The following is a 20,067-nucleotide window of genomic DNA, read 5'->3' on the forward strand; positions in this document are numbered from 1 at the left end:
CAGATTATCGAAACTGATGCCCAAAGGAGTTAAGAATCTTGCACAAGGGAATTTTAACAGATGGGTTCGTAGATTTAAGCCTACACCACTTAATTATGTGAACTGAATATGAGAAATGTAAAATGTCATAGTACCAAATTTAGTCAGATATGAAAGATTTTCATTCTAGCAATTTTTCCTAGCTAATGGGTATTCTATTCAAATTTATTACAAAAATAGCAAAAAATAAATAAATAAAATAAGCTTTTGTGGCATGATATTGGAGTTATGCATACACATATTTGTATCAAATCTTTCTTGACTTACACACTTTTGGAGTAATTTGTGAGTCAATGGAAATGTAATTCAATTTATCCAAGTTCTTTATATATTGACAAGTACACTCACAGCATTTTGAAGAATGTCACTGACTGAATAAAATATTCAGCACAAAAGTATTTCTAAATAGCTAATGATTGAAGTGACCTATCCTGAAAAATCTTTTTCTAATCTTTTTTATTGAATTACTGTGGTATATTGTTATTTATCAAAATGTATTTGAAACATTTATTTACTATTTTTTTCTTCTGACCCAGATATATTGCCACAAGTATTTAATTTTAAGGATGACTCATTTATAAGAAACAGTAATAGATTGTAGTAATTTCTGTTTCTAAATTTATTTTACTTATTTTCCATCAACCATTTTTGAGAACATTAGTGAGCCAAAGTGCTCATTTGGGTGAGACAAACAAAAGGGTCAGATTATTATGAGATCTTACATTAGCTGAAACACCCAAGAGGCATGGACAAAACAGGCAGAGGTGTGGGAAGTCCAGGACAGCTCTCCAAATCTTTCTTTGCCTTTGGAGGTGCATGACCTCACCAATTTCATGCTGTCTCTCAGTGATGCATATGGCTGGCACACACAGAAAGGAGTGTTTGAGTTAGCACTTGTCTTTTGTAACAAAAATGTTTGGTTTAAATGACATTCTCTAGAGAGCTCCACTGCATACACCCATAGGTGTATGCACAGGTAATCCTTTTAGGGTTACCTTTTCCACTTGTAATCCTAATTGAGGGATGTACTGCTAAAAGTATTCCATGATAAGGAATCTCTTCCTAGGAATATTAATATATTAATATTAATACAATAATATATCTTCCAAGAAGTATTAATCGTTTATTTACCAGCACATTTACAAAGTTAAACTGGATCACTGACTTTTTTCTTTTTTGCCCCCAGATGCCTCTCTAGCTTTAGGAAAGAAATGGTCCACTGACAAGGTGCTTATCTTCCTCTACAGCGGGGCACACTGTTGAATCTGGAACTTATTTTTATCACTTTCCCGGGAGTACTGTAAGGTTGGAACCAAGTTCCAGGTTTGATTCCTATGAAATCCAGGTAGTTTTATGTTTCATAGTGATATACCACAGTACAATGTAGGCCTATTGGAAGGGAGTTTGTTGATTCTATTTGAGAAGGTGGAGGTAAGGAAAAGACAGATATACAAATCCAGGACTGCTGTGGGTAAAATAATTAAATAGATACAAGAGTGAACAAGTATTACAGAGCCCCAAGTTTATAAAAATTTACAGTCCCTTTTACTTTAATTAGAAAATGGAAAATGATACTAATAAAAAATAAATAAAAAAGGAAGCCAGACACACACATGTGCATGCACACACACACACACACACACACACACACACACACACACACACTGGTCATGTTCTAGGCAATATATAAAAAAATGAATTTGGATGTTTTTCTCTATTCCATTCAAAGGGTTAATTGACTATAACATTGGTCTGAAACCACAGATCTAGCTTGAAGAATGATACTAGGCAAACCAATGCTAATGCCTGCAAAGAACTCTGAGTCTTGTGCTGCTATATACCCCTGGCATCTTTGAATGTGCTATCAAGATACAATGTTGGTCCAAGTGGCTACAGAACTAGTTTTGTATAAAAGATGCTACAGATTTAATATGTTAACTATTCATAGTAATAAGGAAACAATATATGCAATTTCACATGTGATTTAAAGGCTATCTATATGTTCTTAAGGCAGAATAACCTTTGATAGACTTTAAGGGAGTTATCAATCCATGATCCACTTAGACATGTTCATGAAATCTAGTGTGTGGAAGTCTTGAAATATGTATTTGTTCCATATTTAACACTAATTTTGTTCATCATAGTCTAAGATCTTGTGCAAAAAGATAAGATGTTCTTCATCAGTGTTCTTCATTGGAAACAATGAACATACACTAAGCAAATTACCTCCTTTGATCTATAAACATGAAGCTTGAGATGTATTAGCAAAGCTATATTATAATTAGGACATGAGTTTTGTACTTTGATTAGATTTGAATTGATTCTACTACATATGTGGGCAAATTCATCTAAATTCCTAAATTTTATTCCCTTCATTTGTTATAACAGGGACTGGAGTATCTATCTTGTAGGACTTTTGTGATGTAAACTATGTGAGAATCAGCCAAATGTTTTACATATATCACTTTTTCCCCTTTTTAGATTTTAAAAATCTTTTCTGGTCTGGTTCATTTATAGTAACTGAAATTATTGAATTTAGCAAATTTATAATTACTTAAATGATTAAGCGATCAGGAAACTATAAGATGGTGAAAATTTTATGGAACAAATATATTAAAAGGAAATAGGAGAGCAAAAATATCAGTGTTGAAAGAGCTAATTTTTACATAATTTCGATTTTTTCACAACCATAAAAGTATTATATTTTCTTTATAATTTTTGCTGATGAGAAAAAATTCCTAGTAATTCTAGCTTTCTGAGTGTATTAAAATATAGAGCTAGGGTGAGATGCACATTATGAATTAAGTACTATCAATAATCAAGTGTGTACAGGGATGCATGCCTATTAAAGATATTTAAAAATAATGATGAATTTAAAATATTTATCTAGAATTTACTCAACACCAAGAAAAAATAGCCTTATAAATACAAAAATAACTGTAATTTGATTCTCTTCTCACATTTTTGTTCTGAGTTTTAACATTTATCCATCAAAATTTTATGATTTAAATAAACATATATTAACCTGTTATCTTTAAAAATAGTAAAATTTTTTTTGTATTAAATTCTTTTATTGATACATTGTAGGTATACAACACAATTACATTTCTCATTGGGAATTGTACCTTTACATAATGCATCTTGGTTCTTATTTTTTCCCCATTCCTAGCCCTCCCTTCACCCCCTCCACCCTTCCCTATTTATAAAGACTTTATTTCTATTTTTTCCATTTCTCATCATTTTTCCTTTCCCTTCTTCCCTTTCCCCTGCCCCTCCCACTACCCCTACCCCTTTGGACCTTTTCTTCCTATTTTACATTATCGATTATTCATTCTAATCATTGGTACATTTTAGGTATACAATATAATGACATTCATCATTGGAAATTTGTACCTTTACATAGTCTCTCTTGGTTCTTATTTTTCACCCTTGCCCAGCCCTCCCTTCAACCTCTCCAGTCCTCCCTATTTACAAAGATTTTGTTCCTATTTTTCCATTTTCTCATATTAATCCCATTCCCTTCTATCCTTTCCCCTAGCCCTCCCACTTCCTTCCCCTTTGCCCCTTTTCTTCCTATTTCACATTACCTATTATACATTTAGTCCTTATTTACACTTTCAGTTTCTCACACCCGAGAAACTATTGGGTATTTACCCATGTGTGTCCTATTTATTTCACTTAAGAGTATTGTCTCAATGTGCATCCACTTAGCTATAAATGTCTCTAATTTCTCATTTTTTATGGCTGAGTAGTACTCCATTTTATTAAAAAAACCACAAAAAATAGTAAAATATTATAATAAAAAGTGAAAAAATAACCTTCATGTCAAGGATAATTTTATATGTCTGATGAATTAAGGACTAAAATATCTGAATTTGTATGGGATTTTTTTTTTTTTTTTGGTACCAAGGATCAAACTCAGAACCTTGCACTTGCAAGGCAGGCGGCTGAACCTTTGTGCTAAATCCCCGGCCCCTGTATGAGATTTTGATAGGACTATGATTATTTAACTTAGAAACAACAACCTTAGCTCTTTATACTTTAATGCTCATAGGTAGATTTCTGGACTTACAAAGTTTGTGCATACAGTTATTATCATGAAAGCACATGAATCCAGAGTTCTGTGCCTGATCTTGAGATCCACATTAACCCACCTTGAAAACCTCTTCTCTGAGGTTTTGCAAAATGCAGTGATAAATGCATCCCCTCCATTGGTGACCACTTCCCCAGAAAGAGTCCCTTTTAATGTTTATACTCAGTACATTTATTAACATACAGCCTTTCTTTCATAATTACACTCTGTAGCTAAAGTTACAAAATCATGCTCTTGTGTTGGCATTTTTTCATGAAATAATGATGAATTTCAGAAGGGATCCTTTATGGTTTCTACCTTGGCTTTTACTGTGCTATGCATATAAAAGTAGGTGTTTGTTAGATTTAATCACATATTTTTGTTGCATCTGATGGATTTCAAGCCCTTGTTTCAAAGCACATTATTTTATTTTGATCCTAATATCACCACTGAAGGTGGATATAGCAGAATACAGCTTTAATAAGTTCTTGAGGATGACAAAATCAAGACCCAGGAAAGTTAATAGGATGTAACACAGGTCACATGGAATGTAAGTGGCTGGCACACTCAGAAGTCATCTGAGTTGTCGGATTTATCCTCCCATATTTTTTTTCATGTCATGACTGTGTAAAGAATAATGACCTGGACACACTATTTGTTTAAAATTATTAACCTAGGTAAAAGATTAATTATTAAGATATTCTCTACAAAGTTACCAAATAGATGTATCTAAAATTTAAATCAGTGTTTTCCTGTGTGCATTACAGGCAATTCCCTGCTAACTATAAGATAAGGGCCAAGATTTTTTTGGCACGGTTTAAAAATTGCTCCAAGTTCTGAGCTTTATCTACCTTAAAAAAAAAAATACCTCTTGGGCCAGGGATTTAGCTCAGTGGTTCCACTGCCTGTCTTACAAGTGGAAGATCCCAAGCTCTGTCCCTGGTACCCTCCCTCCCCCAACAAAACAAACAAACAATAAAAAAGTGTTTACCCTTTGCTTCTTACTTTAACTTTCAGGAGCATAAAAACCACCAACAAAGAACACCCTGTTCTTCCCAAACTGTGCATTCATTGTGAATGCCTTTATACCTCCCACTATATCTTAAATAATTCTAGCTCAGTTTTTAACAATTCCATTTGCATTTAGTAAACCTCTCCTAAGTCCCTCAAATTGGATTTAGCAGCCTTTGGCCAAGACAGCACTGTTCTGCCCCAAATGTCTCATGTTCTCTTGCAATTCCCCACACCCACTGTAGTCAGGAAGCCATATGAGGAGTCCCTACAAAGGACTGTGTATGTAGCCAAAACATTATTTATTTATTTAATGTAAATATCCTGGTTGCTTAGCATAGTTGTCCAGAACTACAGTGAATTAGCATGAGTGAGAAATAAATTCCTGCTAAATGAATGAGATTTTGTTTGTTATTTAAGGATAAGTTTATTTAATCCTACTAGTTCTACAGTAATAAATAAATAAATAAATAAATGGCCCTACAATATTTAACACTAGAATAGTGGTTGATCCAGGGATAAAGAAAGGTGATTTGGAATCTAGAAAATTTGATGTTATGCAGTAGTGAGACATTTGGTCAAATATTTGCCTCTCAGTAAAACCTGTAACTTGGTAGAACCAGTGCTTGTCCACTGAGCTTTTGAACTTGAAGAATAATTACAAATTAAAATAAAAGGCTAAATTCTTCCTGTTGAAATGGGGAGGGAGAAAAAGATTACTCTCCTTTCCATTTTTCTTAGAGAACTTCCTTTAATAAACATAAACATAAACACAAAGAGAGGTAGCACTTCAGTTTTCAGGTTCAATGGAAGAGTAGGAGCCTAGCTTCAGGGGCATCTGGTTCTAAGATGTAAAACTCTCTCCTGTCATAAAAGTACGAGAAATTCGTTTTTCCTCTGGATAAAGCCAATTATCCAGCACAGATGTTCCTCTCAATTACCTAGATGAACTATGTGACAAATGTGCTGTCAAATTCTCTTGAGACCAGTAATTGTTTATCTTTAAAACCTGTATGTAACAGTGCATGATTGAATATACAAAAGGGGGAAATTTTCTATCTTTGTGACCTCTTATCAGAGTGCTTACAATGTGCTTCACATCCTGCCTTAAGAATATTCAATAACAATATTTTCTTTCCCTACTACTTTTGTGAAGACTTTTGGATTGGGGGAAGATTTCACTCTTTATCATATTTTCCCAAAAACATCTGGGGAAGAAGTTGGGTAACAAAATGTGAGCAATGCTTACTGATTGACAAGGTATTACAAAGAAAGGGGGTCTCAGTTCAATCCCTGGTACCAAAAAAAAAAAAAAAAAAAAAAAGAAAGAAAAAGATAAAAAAAGAAAGAAAGAGGGTCTCAGGAAGAAATTGAGAATTTCCAATAAAAAGTGAAAAGGGTTTGAAAAATTAATAACTCAAAACTGGAAAAAGATAACTATGTGAAAACACCAAAGAGTAGGACATAAAATAAGTCTTGAAATTACAGGAGCAAGTTAAAACAGTCTCAAAGAAAAGAGCAGATAAGTTGTGTAATCAACACAGTTCTGTTAAAGTCTCAGTTGATGAAGATGGCGCACAGAAAATAGCGTAGTAGGATATTTCATATATTTTAATTAAATAAAAATGATCTGGAGCAAATTAAGTGATACTGTTCCTAAAGAAGCCTGGCGAGGTCAAGGGAGCCCCTTACAAATCTAAAGATGGATGTGAGGAAAGTAAACAAATGATACCAACAAATCTGAGAAATATCCCTCAGACACCCTCTCCAAATGTATCGCCCTTGGCACATGCGATAGACCAAAATTAAGTGGACAGCCACCTGACAATATTTTGACAAAGTTTTATAGGAAAAAGATCTCTATTTTTCCCATCCCCTCCTATCCCTTTAACTCCTCTTTCCCTCCTTATTTATGAAAGCTTTGTTTCCAGTTTTCCTTCTATTGTCTTTTTCTTGTCCCTTCTTTCATTTCCCTCTCCTCCCTCCTTTGTTCCCATTCTCATGTGAACATTTTCTTCACATTTCCCAAGGCCTATTATACAGTTTAGTCTTTATTTACACTTTCAGGGAAAAATAAGAAGAAGCAAGATATATCATGTAGATGTACAAATTCCCTATGATGAATATTTTTATAATGTGTATCTAAAATGTACCAATAAAATTAAAAATATCTCTAAACCAAAAGTGTTTATGACTTTTTGAATGTTTTAATTTTTAAAAGATTAGCCTCTCATTCATCTATTTACTTGGAAATGTTTATATTAGCACAGCAAACTAAATTTTAGACATCATAGATATCACTAATTTAGATAACATTAGTTTATTATAAAACAGACATGGAAATTATTTACATGATGAAAGACTATGGAACTTCAGCGGGAGCAGCTTCACGTGATGTCTCTTCAACAGTGACTTATTTCATTCTATGTAATTTCTAAGAATGTCAGCATCTTTTAATAAGAAATAATCCTTGTCTAGAACTACTTTGGTGCCTCCATGTTCTAGGACAAGAACTTAATCCAGCTTTCACTCTAACTCACTGAATCTCTCTCCCTTGTTCTTACAGCCTGATCCAACAGTTACTACTATTGTTTGCAATGCTTTTTTTCTGAAATTTTTCTAAAATCATAATCCTTCCTTACATTAAAGTTTTGACTGCTCTCCTTTCAACTAAAACTCAGTCAAATAGCAGAAGAAACTTTCTGTTTGTTCTTCTATAGTTTCTCCTGCAGCTGAGACTCTGTTCTCATGCCTCGCTTATGACTTTCTAAGTCCTCACAGCCTGAAGATCTCTAGCATAACCTTCTCAGGATAGATGGCTGAGAAACTTGCAATGTCTCAAGAGAACATTTTCCCTGTGTTCAATTCAGATGCGGCCAAGGAGAACAGTGATAAAGGAAAATCCTGCCAGTGTAGAGGTCAGAGCCAAGGAAAAGAGAGGCTATGTCAGCTCCTCCCAAAGTGCAATGAACATCCCTGCTAATTTTCAAGACAAATGTGCAGGATATCTAGTAAGTGACATTTCAGATATATCAGGACCAATTCTGCTGTTTGGCTTTCAATCCTTTCTTCCTTGAATGGCAATATCTATAATGTAAACTTCCTGTCTTTCTTAAACTACTGGTCACTTCATGGAATGGTCAGAGGCAGAAGAATGATCTCTTAAAATTATTCTTCTGAAACCAAGAAAAGCTGTACCTAGCACAATGTAGGCACTCCAACACACAACCTGCAGACTCTGAGCTAGTCCCTGTAACTGAGGGGCTTTTTTTTTTTTTTTTTTTGGTTGTCTCCTTTAAGCAAAGATTTAAGAGTGTAAGAAAGAAGGAGGAAATAAATCTTTGCTAACCAGAGGCAATTGTAGCAGACACAGTACAGTAATGGTTCCAAATACTCTATATACTCCCTGCTTGTACTTGCCTCTTGCAGTTAAGTGGAGCTATGGGAGGCAGTGTTCTGAATAAAAGGTTGCTAGGCGAAGAAATTTGTGTTACCTCTGTGTCAAAGTGTTTAAGTGAGTTCTATTATGCAACTGAAGCTGCTATTGCAAACTTTCAATAATAGGATGGCTTAAACAGCTGACACAGTTTGGAGACTAAATATTTGAGATTAAAATATCATGTTTGGGTTCTAATGAAGGTCTCTTTTTGATTGACAGATAATTACCTTCCTGCTATTCACTTATGTGTACTTTCTGCTGCATGGGGTTGAAGATGAAGACAAATCTCCATCTTTCTCATCTTAGAAAGCCATACCAATCCTGTCATATTAGGACCCCATCCTCATGACTCCATGTAATTTAGTTACTTCCATAAATGCCTTATCTCCAACTATTCACATTGTGATATGATTTATATCTAGATGTCTCCCAAGAGCCTCATGTGCTCAGAGGAGGGACCTTTAGGAGGTTATTGGATGATGTACCTTGCTTTTAAGAGGTAGAGTTTGGTTGGAGGAGGCAGATCACTGTGGTCGTGCCCTGGAAGGATATGTCTCTCTTCCCAGCTCCTCTTTTGACTCTGATTTCCTGTCTATCTTGGTTTTGAGAAGCTATTCCTCTGCCATGCACCTGTGCCATGCCATCCTGCCTGGAGCCAGAGCACAATGGACTGAAATGTAAACCAAAATGAGCCTCTCTTTCCTTAATTAGTGTGTTTTCGGGGCTGTCCCAGCAAGTAGGAAAGTGATTATGACACACTGGAAGGCTAAGGCTTCAACATATGAATTTTGCAAACACACAGTTCAGTCTGTAATACCTGCTGGAGATTTCCCCACCTATTCTCCTGCTGTGTTCGCTGAGAGGTCTAGTATTGAGATGTCTGAGCTACAAGATTCAGCAGTCTAGACTTCTGAATCCAGTTGCCCTGGTGAGATAGAGAAAATAAGCCATTGCTGTGTTCTCTCTCATTATTATTTTTTAAATTACATAGCATAATTTAACCTATTTTCTTAATACGCAATCCTCCTGTGATTTCTTTATTAGAATTCCTACATTATTCTGTAATTATTCATTGAACTGTCTCTTTGTCTATCCAAGTATCCTGTGAGCTCCTTAAGGGCAGAGATTGTGTTTCTCATCTTATTTTTCTATAGTACTTATCAGTGTTGAACAAATACATAAAACCATCCCATAGAATACATGGGGTTTTGGATGTCACAAAAATTTAAATCATAGCATCTAACTGGGTATGGGCATAGGAAAAATTTATGTGAAAATTTGCACTAGGAATGTAATGTGATATTAAAAAAACCCCATAGGGCTATATTGCCCTTTCCTTTAATTCCACAGAAATAAGACAAAGGCTTTTTGAGAATTTAGTATCTCTTTTTTTGGTCTAATTTGGAAAATCTCTTGCTATGATAATAGTAGGACTAATTTTTTTCCCTTAGGATAAAGCATTAATTAAATGACTTAGGAAATAGTTTTTATCAAGAAATGGAGGCTCTGATCTTAGTTTTTGCTCCATTAACTTTAAAGTTCAATACATTTTTATTGAACCCACACATACTTTAATGTGAATTGCTTTTTACTAATTGGTCTATCGGGATCACAGTGACAGTTTTGTTCTTCCTTTTAGGCTTTTTAAATTCTCCTTCAGAAAGTTCCTAAACTTTATTAAGTCATTAAATCAAGGACTGGAGGGGGTACAATCAATGGAGAGAGACGTATTCTGGTTTGATCTCCTCCCACACTGATGGAAGGTGACCACCTCCGCCTGGGATTCCCATCTCCCATGCCACTACCCCCACCTGGCTTTATTAGAACAATGGAAATAATTGTTCATTCATCCATTCAGCAGATGCATTTAGTTATCTTTTAGTGTTTCTGAAATCACAGTGTTTTTTTTTTAACTGTTTATCACATCATAATTAAGTAGTATCATTTAGTGGTCACTGTCAAGTGGCAGCAGTAATGTAGCTACCTATGTACCCACTCTCATGTTTTCCTCACTTAAACTGAACTTACATGTAATACTGAGTTATACATGCAATGCTTCATGTCTTCAGTTTAGCTGTATTTCAGTTTAATTAATTACAACTTTTCCATTTTTCAGTCAAGAAATCTCTTAGGGACATTTGATAAAGAATATCAGTTCTGCTTACTATCTAAAAGCCCATTATGGACACTCTCTGGTAGGAAAAATATGCCCTAATCTGCATAAGACTTACAGAAAAGGTATCAGTAGTTCAGAAGACAATCTTAGAGTCACAGCACTACGTTCTTGTATGAAAAGTGGATCTCAGTAACTCTTAATGGAAAATTAAATATTTTGTGAACAAAATATTTTGGCCAATCAAAGGCAATAACAACTCAGAGTTAACCAGTAGGATCTGGCTATGAGAATCTTTTAGAGATTCCTCTGGTAACTTACACTTTGTATAGGTAGAGCATCCCTAATTGCTGAATCCAAAATTCGAAATGCTCTGAAATCCCCTACTGCTATGTCTTGTGTTTTGATGTCTTCCCCAAAGCCTCATGGGGTCTTAGGTGGGGCTTTTTCAGAAGTGGTTGAATCTAGAGTGTGTGATTAATTCATGGTAGAACGCTAGGCCGAGGGCACTAGGATTAAGGATGTGAGTGCTACCTGTCCTAAATAGTCTGAATAAGATAAAAGGGGCAAAAATACACTGTTAAGGTGTTTTGTTGCTTTTGCTGTCTTCTGCCACTATGAACTGTTACAGCTCTGCCATGTGCCACCCTGCTTTGGAACCAGTGATTATAGACTGAAACCTCTACAAACTGTGAACTAATTAAACCTTTCCTTATTTAAGTTTGTGTGTCGGGTATTTTGACTCAGCAATGAGAAAAGTAACTAAGACACCTACTCTTTAAGTGTTATGTAAGTGCTCAAAAATTTCAGCTGTCAGAAGCATTTCAGATTTTCAACTTGAGAATTAGAGATGATCAACTGCTAAGTCTAAGAGAACTTTCCAAAGTCCAAAACTCAGAAATCTGAAACATTTCTGGTCTCAAGCTTTTCAAATAAGAGCTCTCCAGCTTGACTAGCATAATATATATTTTATATTCATATACTAGTTATATTCTATATTATATATTTGTTATGATTTGACATCATATTTAAGTAGCCTCTGCTTTATCTTTCAACTACTGTACAAGGGCATATATTAGAAAAAGAATCCTTTCTCTTTAGAACCTTGATAAAAAAAGGCTTAGGGATAAATTAAGCCCATCTATGACATTACAGAATCCTTAATTATCCCACAATAGCATTTGCTTCCATTAACCATCTTCCCATAGGATCCATATTGTAATAATTGGTATTATTTTACATTTCCAATTGTTATAGATTGGAAACCAGATTTTCCCCCTGGGTTTCTGAACTACAGCAATATTATTAAAGCTTGTGGGACATATATTTTAAACACCAATTTTGTTACATTAAGCATTGTGTTGAATAAAAGGATATGTTTTTAACAATAATTTTAGAAAAAAAGGATTTGGGGCTTACTTGAATTTTGTCATGCAAGCGTTTGAACTCATCTTGATTTTTGCTTACAATATTTATGAGGTTATAAAAAGTACAAATGCTTCATCAGCAGTTTAAGAAGTAGGTTTTTTTTTTTTTTTTCACAAGATAAAATTGTATATAATCACAAATCCTGTGACTTACCCTGCAGGTCTGGTAAATTTGTGATATTTTCAGAAAATAAGCTTCCATGGGAAATTTTTTTTTTTTTTACTTAAAATGGAAAGTTGCAATCATTATAGTAAAAGAGCAATTGCTCTGAGCTGACGTGAGACTGAATTCATCTCTCAGATGCCGTTCCCTGCTGAGGACTATTCCCTTTGAGGAACTCAGGGTCCCTGTTCTCCTTTAGTCTTTACCTGGGCCTGGGCTCCCTGAAGCTTACATTGTATGGTTATAACTGTGATGGTGAATGAGGTATTTTCCTTCAGAACAAATGATCTACATTCTTTCTTATTGTTCATATTTTATAGCTGAGTGGAACAGTAGAATTTATCAATGCATTAAAAAATATCTGTCAGTGAGAAGAGTATTTTGAAATACCCAATAGATTACAATATAATAAATATAGTAAAATCATTGGGTAAGAATTCATACAAAATATTATGTCTTAAACTATGAACTGAAAATGCAATTCTTCAACTCTGGTTTGCAGGGATGACTGTCTATTCCTCACTCTCAGATCTATACTCTTAAATTGTCCCCAGTCTCACCACTAGGGAATGCTCCCCATAGCTCAGATCCAGGTAGCACAATGCTCCCCTTGTAATTCCTCTGGATCAAACATGAACAAAACTTTCTGCATGTTGCTTCCTTTAACAAGAGTGTGATCATCTTTTGACAGATGCACAAATTATAATCGATATCTCAATCATTAATGAGAATAAGACACTCAAAATCTGGAAAGGAAAAAATGCAAATAAACTGTACCAAAGGACAAAAACATCTGATCTCAAAAGCAAACAAAGGAGAGAGAAAAAGAAAGAAATAGTTTTCAACTTCCTCTATCAAAATAGAAAAACCTTAAATCATCATTTTTATGTTTGTATTTATGGGTACAAGGGCACCTCTTTTCACCATTAAGAGTGTATGAATGGGTTTTACTTTCCTCGAAAGCAATTTTTGTACTGTAAAAGGTTCACATCTTTTAACCTAGTAATTCAATAATTATTCAATAATTATTTAGAAAAGGTCCGTTAAGAATGTAATTGGAGATTTTCAAATCTTTCACAGATGGTCAGTATGGCCTTATTTATTATAATTCATTTTAGAAACATTTTAATCTTAAATTAATGATGGCATAGCTATATGTTTAGACATCATATGACCATTAGAATCTTCATTTTAAAGAATCCTCAATATAATATCAAACAAAAATTATAAATATTTTTATATCTATTCATTTTAAAATACATTGAACAGAAGTACATTAAAATATCTGAGTTATCTGAGTAAGGAAACATTAGGAGTGATTTTTAAGTTTTCCTTTCTCACAGCTTCAAAAGTTTGCATTAAGCTTTAAAATTATACCACATAAGTCAAATAAAAATTTCAACGCTAAGGAAAAGTGATTTATTTAAAAACTTTAAAAAATCCAAAATTTTTCCTGGTTATAAAAGCAGATCTCTGATCTTGCCATATGTAGCTAGGTTTAATTATGCTCTTTTCAAAATTATTTTAGCTATTCTAGGTCTTTTGCAATTCCAAATACCTTTTAGAGTCAACTTGTGATGTACTTCAGAAAAGCCAGTTGGGATTTTTTAATTTACATATTAATTAGGAGAAGAACATCACTTTAAAAATATAGAATCTTCCAGTTCTTTAACATGTACATATTGCTTATTTATTATGCTTTTTAAAATTTCTCTAAGCTATTTTTTAGTTTTTAACATACCATTTTGCACATATTGTATTAAACACACTTACACTTACTTTATTTTGATACCATGATAAGAAATACATTTAAATTTGTTACTTTAAATTGAAAGTAAAATTTTTTTTTCATTTAAAATAAAATTGATTTTTGTATACTAACCTTATATGCTGCAACTATTGTCTTAGCTTTACTAGTTTATCAAAATAGATTTGTATAGTGTTCCCTTTAATATTTTTTAGTGTATGGAAATTTGATTTTCTATGATTTTCCAAAGGACAGTAATACAGGACCATAAACTCATTCCAAAGAATTACACATTGTAAATTAGAGAATTCTTGTATATCCTATTGACTCTTAATGAAATAGACACCTACAGTACTAATCCATAATTTTCCTCCAAGCCCAGAGAGAAAACAAAACAGCCATTCAGTACTTCTGTTCTATTTGTTCTCCAAAGTCTTACGGGGCCAGTCTCATTTCCACAATGAGCCACAAATTCTTGACTCATGGCAAGTAACACTGGTTTCTATTTCTAAAGTAGGATTCACAATTTATCTCTTAAGCTTTTAAAAACAGGTTTCTCCTAAGAGTGGTGCTTGGATTATTTCAGCCCACATTTCCTGTAGTTTTACCTAAAGGTCTACCTTCGAAGAATTAGGCACAATGAGAGTTGAAAGACTGAGCTAGAAACTTCACTCAGAAACTAGAATCATGCACCCTATGTAAGTTCTGAGAAAGAGTAAGTAGTCATAGTCTTAAACACCCATGAGGTAGCAATGCTGAGGCACGTGCAGCTTCACACACTAACTCATTCATCCTCCTTAAACATAACTAGAAAATAGAAATTATGATTCTCCCAATTCAAAGGAGAAAATGCAACTACAGAGGAGTCAAATACCTAAGTTAAATTGTTAACCAACAGACTTGTGATGTAAATTTAACTCTCTCTGATTCTCAGAGTACATAGGAATGTGGGAACCAAGATGATTTTCAGATATTAAGATGCTAATTTTTAAAAAAGCTATTCAGGCAGACAACAAAACAAAAATTATGCAAGTCAATAAGAATTTTTGAAAACTATGGACTTCATTTATTCTAATATACTTGTGTTTTCTCATATGACTTAAAGTTATTAGAAATCATCATGATCAGAGAAGACCAACTCCTGGTGTCAGACAAATCAAGATGCGCACCAAGTAGATTGGAACTTTGGTTGAGGATAACAATTTTAAAACTCGCGGAGAGCCAGTTCACTCCCCTTAAAGATGTTCAAAGAATAGGAAATTGTCAAAAATACAAAAACAAGATGAAAAAAGACAATAAAAAAGGAAATTAGCAAAACCTAATGCAGAGGGGTATAAATGGGATGAAAATTCTAAACAACCAAGGAAAAAACCTAAGCTAAGTGTTATTTATTTAAAATCATGAGTAAGAAGCCTCTTCTAAGGATGAAGCAGATAAGAGTTAAATTGTTCTATGTAAGAAAAGGAAGGTAGATGTACCCAGGAGAAAGACAGGGCAGGCTAACCTGGAGGTAGTGTTACTGAGTGATGGGGAAAAAAGTAAACAAATAAGCAAATGGCTGAGTGTGGTGGTACAAGTCTGTAATCTCATCACTCAGGATGCTAAGGCAGGAGGACCATGCTGAGTTAGAGGCCAGCCTGGGCCACACAGTGAGTTCAAGGCCAGGCTAAACTACATAGTGAGACCCTGTCTCAAAAAACCAAAGGAGGGAAAAACAAACAAACAAGAAAAATCATTTTAGCCCTAAATTTTAAGGTCAGTAAAAAACCCAATGTATTATGGATTTTAGGTGGATGACTCTATAAAAATATTATCTCTTTTTCATAATCATATAATTTTTAAATAGTGTGCATGTCTAAAATATTCATTGTTCTATGAGAATTTTTATTTCTCAACAGTTATCTATAATATAATTACTATTACTTTAAATATCTAGGTAGGTAGAAATAGATAAATTGATTTGAAGGAGCTCCTAGCTACTAAGCAAACAAAAGATCCAAGATTCTTCAAAGAAATCAGCACAGTCGAGAATTTAATATATTTAATATTTTCTTGGTGCAAAAGTAGTATAGACTGGTAAAATTACTATAACTCAGGTTTTTCTTTTCTCCTTAAAATCTTAAGAGCCCTACCCTAAATGGATATTAGAATATAATCTTGAATAAATATTTAACAGTTTTTTAAGAAGAAATTTAGAACTTAAAATGGCTATATCAAGTGCAATGAAATCTCACTAGTAATTACTTTTCAGGAGTATAGATTCATTTTTACAATGTGGCAATCATATCTACCATATGGAGATTGATGCATTATACATACTTTTCTTATACAAAATTCAAAAACCTAAGTCTTGAGTCCCAGACAACAATAGCACAAAGGAGTTACTGCAAAAAAACATCAATTTTGTTGGTTGTACCTCATGTTTAAATCCATGTCTATGAATAATGATTGTGAATCAAGCATACATTTCAAACATTTATAGATTCAAACCATATGGTGTGATGGAGAAACCAATATATTTGCCTTGATATACTAGGTTTAAAATCTGAGTTACACATTTCATAAATTATGGATGTGCCAATATTTCTACATTCTGAATTGACATTATAATTAACTAGTAATATCATTAACATAAACATCTGGATGAATGAGTGGCATAACTTACTACAAACTTAAAAGGGGATATTTAATTTATTTTATAAAAACACCATTTCCTATTGCTTACAGATATGGAACTCACAAATGTCGTGCAAGCAAGGACATATTTAATTTTATGGGAATCTTTTACGAGCATAAAGCAAAAAACAGTTTGATAATACTACTGCAAGAATCTCTGCATGACTAAAATAACTTGATGTTAGTGTAAGAGATTAAAATTTATTTTGAATGGGGTGACTAATCTGCCATAGAATTAGTACATTATTCCTTCATATTATCAATGAGAATCTGAAAAATTTTGTATTTGTTAACTTCTAAACTATATAAAAACAATGGGCATCTCTGGCAACTTAGGACAGAATTTTTCTCTCTGGAGTCGGTTCCCCACCTCCTGAGCTTGGTCTCCGTGTGAGAGCTTACCTTCCTGACTCAAATGTGAACCACGTTGAGTCTCGACCATATCTCCTTAGGGAGCTGAGAGGCCACATCACCAGCTTAACCTTGGCATTGTGGATATCCCAGAGATAGATATTCTCATGAGTGATCTGCATTGTGCATTCACCATAAATATCCAGATTTGGTGTAGGCATGAGATAAACATTGAATCGTTCTGCAAAGAAACAAAGCAGGGAGAAAATTAAGTTAAAAGAAATGTGACAGTTTTTTAGCAGCACAGTATTAATCTGTATACTTATACTTTAGCAAATGTTGTCACATTCCTCGGTGGCCTCAATATATACTGCAAAACCATACCTCTTTATGTTTTGCGTATGAAAAAAGTTCATTATTCTGTTTTAAAAATTGTTATTAGTACGTTTGCAGTATATAGTGATTACATTCATCATGGAAAGTTGGTGCATGCACGTAACACATGTTAATTGTGTTTATTTACCCTTCCCCTGCTTTCCCTCCCTCTTCACTCCATCTTAATCATTATTTCACTCTTACCCATTCTATAACTTTTCATGGCATGCGTTCTCTAAGATGAAGATGAAGTGGTTAAATTATACAATGGGAAAATAAGGATAAAAACTAAGTGGAGGTTTTACCAAATGGTGCTTACTTGTTGGTTCTTCATAGAGTCTAATTAGATACTTACTCTTTTTAAGCAAAAACTGACTCTATTTCACCTTTGTGACATGAAGTATTTAGTGCACAATCAGACTGACTAGCTACTTAAGCATTGCAAAAATAATTTAGTTTGTATGTCAAAACAAATTGTAGTCATGGTCAAATTCAGGATATACTAGCTTTAGATAATCATTTAGATAAGCATTCTGCTTTCTGCAGAATTTAAGACATTGGTCAGATAAGGAAAATAAATGTGCATAACTTATTTAATTCCTGGATATTTTATAGTTCAAAATCCTACTAGACATGATTCTATTCTTTGTTTTATAACTTTCTGTGTATCTCAAAGGCTATTGCAAAAATGCCTCAGCCCTTGGTTCCTATTTAAATGCATTAAATGTACTTTATTTTGAGACAAAAAAGAAGGCTAGTTTGTAATTTTCAGGAAATAAAAAAAGTGGTATGCTCTATAAAGTATCCTAAAAATTATGCTAAATCCCACAACATATCCTTGGTTTATAGCAAGTGATCAATAAATATTGGTCAACTGTATCAATAAAATAAATATATGCCATGATAAATATGGGATGCAAAAATTGAGGAATTATGAAAAATGACATCATGATAACAAAAAGGTTAAGAGTTACCAGCAGATAAATCTCTGTGAGTTACAATTTAATTGTGAAGAGTGCTTTAGAAAGACTTTGTTTCTGTTTTTTCCCTTTCTCATAATTTTTCCTTTCCCTTCTTTCCTTTCCCCTTCCCGGAGTGGGTTAAGGGAGGACAGGGAATGAGGAAAAAATGATACATCATGTACAGGTACAAGTACCCAATGATAAATGTAAATGTAATGTATACCTAAGATGTACCAATAAAAGAATTTAAGGGAAAAAAAAGAGTGCTTTAGAGGCACTGGGGTTAAATTATTTTGAAAAGCACAATAATATGGCTGCAGTTGGAAGTGGATTGATATGTTTAGGAATGTATTCATCATAATGCCACAATCTTAAATGTGGAATGTTTGCTGGTGCTCTGCTGGAATTGCCTGTACTGTATATACATTATATATAAAGAATCTTTTGACTAGGAAATATTTTACACAATAAGAGTTCTCTGATGCAAAACAAAATATCAGATTCCAAATGGGTTAAGTATGGTAGCTTAAAATTTAATAGCCATATGACTAAAATTGATACTTATTTGTCTGGATAGTTTGGATAAAAGGTAAACTAATGATTTAATATTTACTTAGGTTATTGACACATGAAACTGATATATATATATGCAGTTCATATTCATTTCCTAAGGAAATGACAAATGGAGATCAATTTTATAGCTGAAAAACAAAGAAAGAACATTGTCCCATGCAATGGAAAGGCCCAAATATATACTGATTCCATATATCTTAAAATTCTTGCATGTGACCAAGTAAAGTATTAACATTTAGCATTAAGTGAATTATTCATATTCCTATTGTAATGCTCAATCAAATGTGATTACAACTAATAAATAAAAGTGGCATGATTTCATGTAAGAGTATAAATGAAACTTGAACACAATGGGTTGACTCAGGAATATAAATAATGCCTGAATATCAAGATCTGTTTGATGAAGTTCAACTTTTACATTTGGAATTAATCTATTTCAATGGCATGTGTTGTGCATAGGGAAAACACTTGTTAAGGCTTATATCTAGACGTCCCCCGAAAGTCTCATGCACTCATAGGTGAGACTTTCGGAAGGTGATTGGGTCATGGGTGTGTGATACTGGATTACTCCACTGATAGATTTATAGCTGGGTTTGATGTTGGGAGTTGAAGCCTAGTGGGAAGAGGTGGGTCACTGTGGGTATAGTCTGGAAGAGTGCCTACTGCTTCCTGGCTACCCTGCCATGGACTGTTTATCCTCTGCCATATCCACTCTGCCATGCTGTCTTGCCCTGAAGCCAGTTGACTATGGACTGAAGCCTCTCCAAATTGTGAGCTAAAATGAACTTCTTCTCTGGTAACTTATGGGTGTTGGATATTTTGTCCCAGCAAGGAGAAAGTAGCTAAGACAATATTGTATAAAAAGTGGAAAGAAAAATTTTCCTCTACCAATTTTCCTTTCCATCAATTTGAGTGTGACAATAACCAAAGAATGCCAAGAAATAACACTTCTTCCAAGATATTGATCATATATAGCTTAGTGCTGTACTTACCATGATAATCATGCCAAGACCTTGATATTAGAGAAAAATAGAACATGTAGAAAATCTTGACTTTAAGCATCCATCAAATGGATGGTACATAAAACATTATAAATAATAACTCATCAGAACTATTATA

At 33.7% G+C, this 20,067-nt stretch overlaps 1 protein-coding gene and 1 pseudogene across 2 annotated transcripts in view; both read right to left on the reverse strand.

Moving 5' to 3' along the window:
- Dok6 (docking protein 6) overlaps positions 1-20,067 on the reverse strand; it is a 500,909-nt gene that overhangs the window by 189,818 nt on the left and 291,024 nt on the right. For both annotated transcript variants that reach the window (XM_087191445.1, XM_087191446.1), the window contains exon 5: positions 17,090-17,279. In XM_087191445.1, the coding sequence (XP_087047571.1) occupies positions 17,090-17,279 (190 nt within the window). The remainder of the gene's footprint in view (positions 1-17,089; positions 17,280-20,067) is intronic.
- Positions 238-12,107, reverse strand: LOC147830030 (10 kDa heat shock protein, mitochondrial pseudogene; annotated as a pseudogene).

This window comes from Heterocephalus glaber, unplaced genomic scaffold (genome assembly GCF_053883595.1).
Source record: "Heterocephalus glaber isolate CG9 unplaced genomic scaffold, H.glaber_assembly_v1.0 deba00000331, whole genome shotgun sequence".
Taxonomy (NCBI): domain Eukaryota; kingdom Metazoa; phylum Chordata; class Mammalia; order Rodentia; family Bathyergidae; genus Heterocephalus; species Heterocephalus glaber.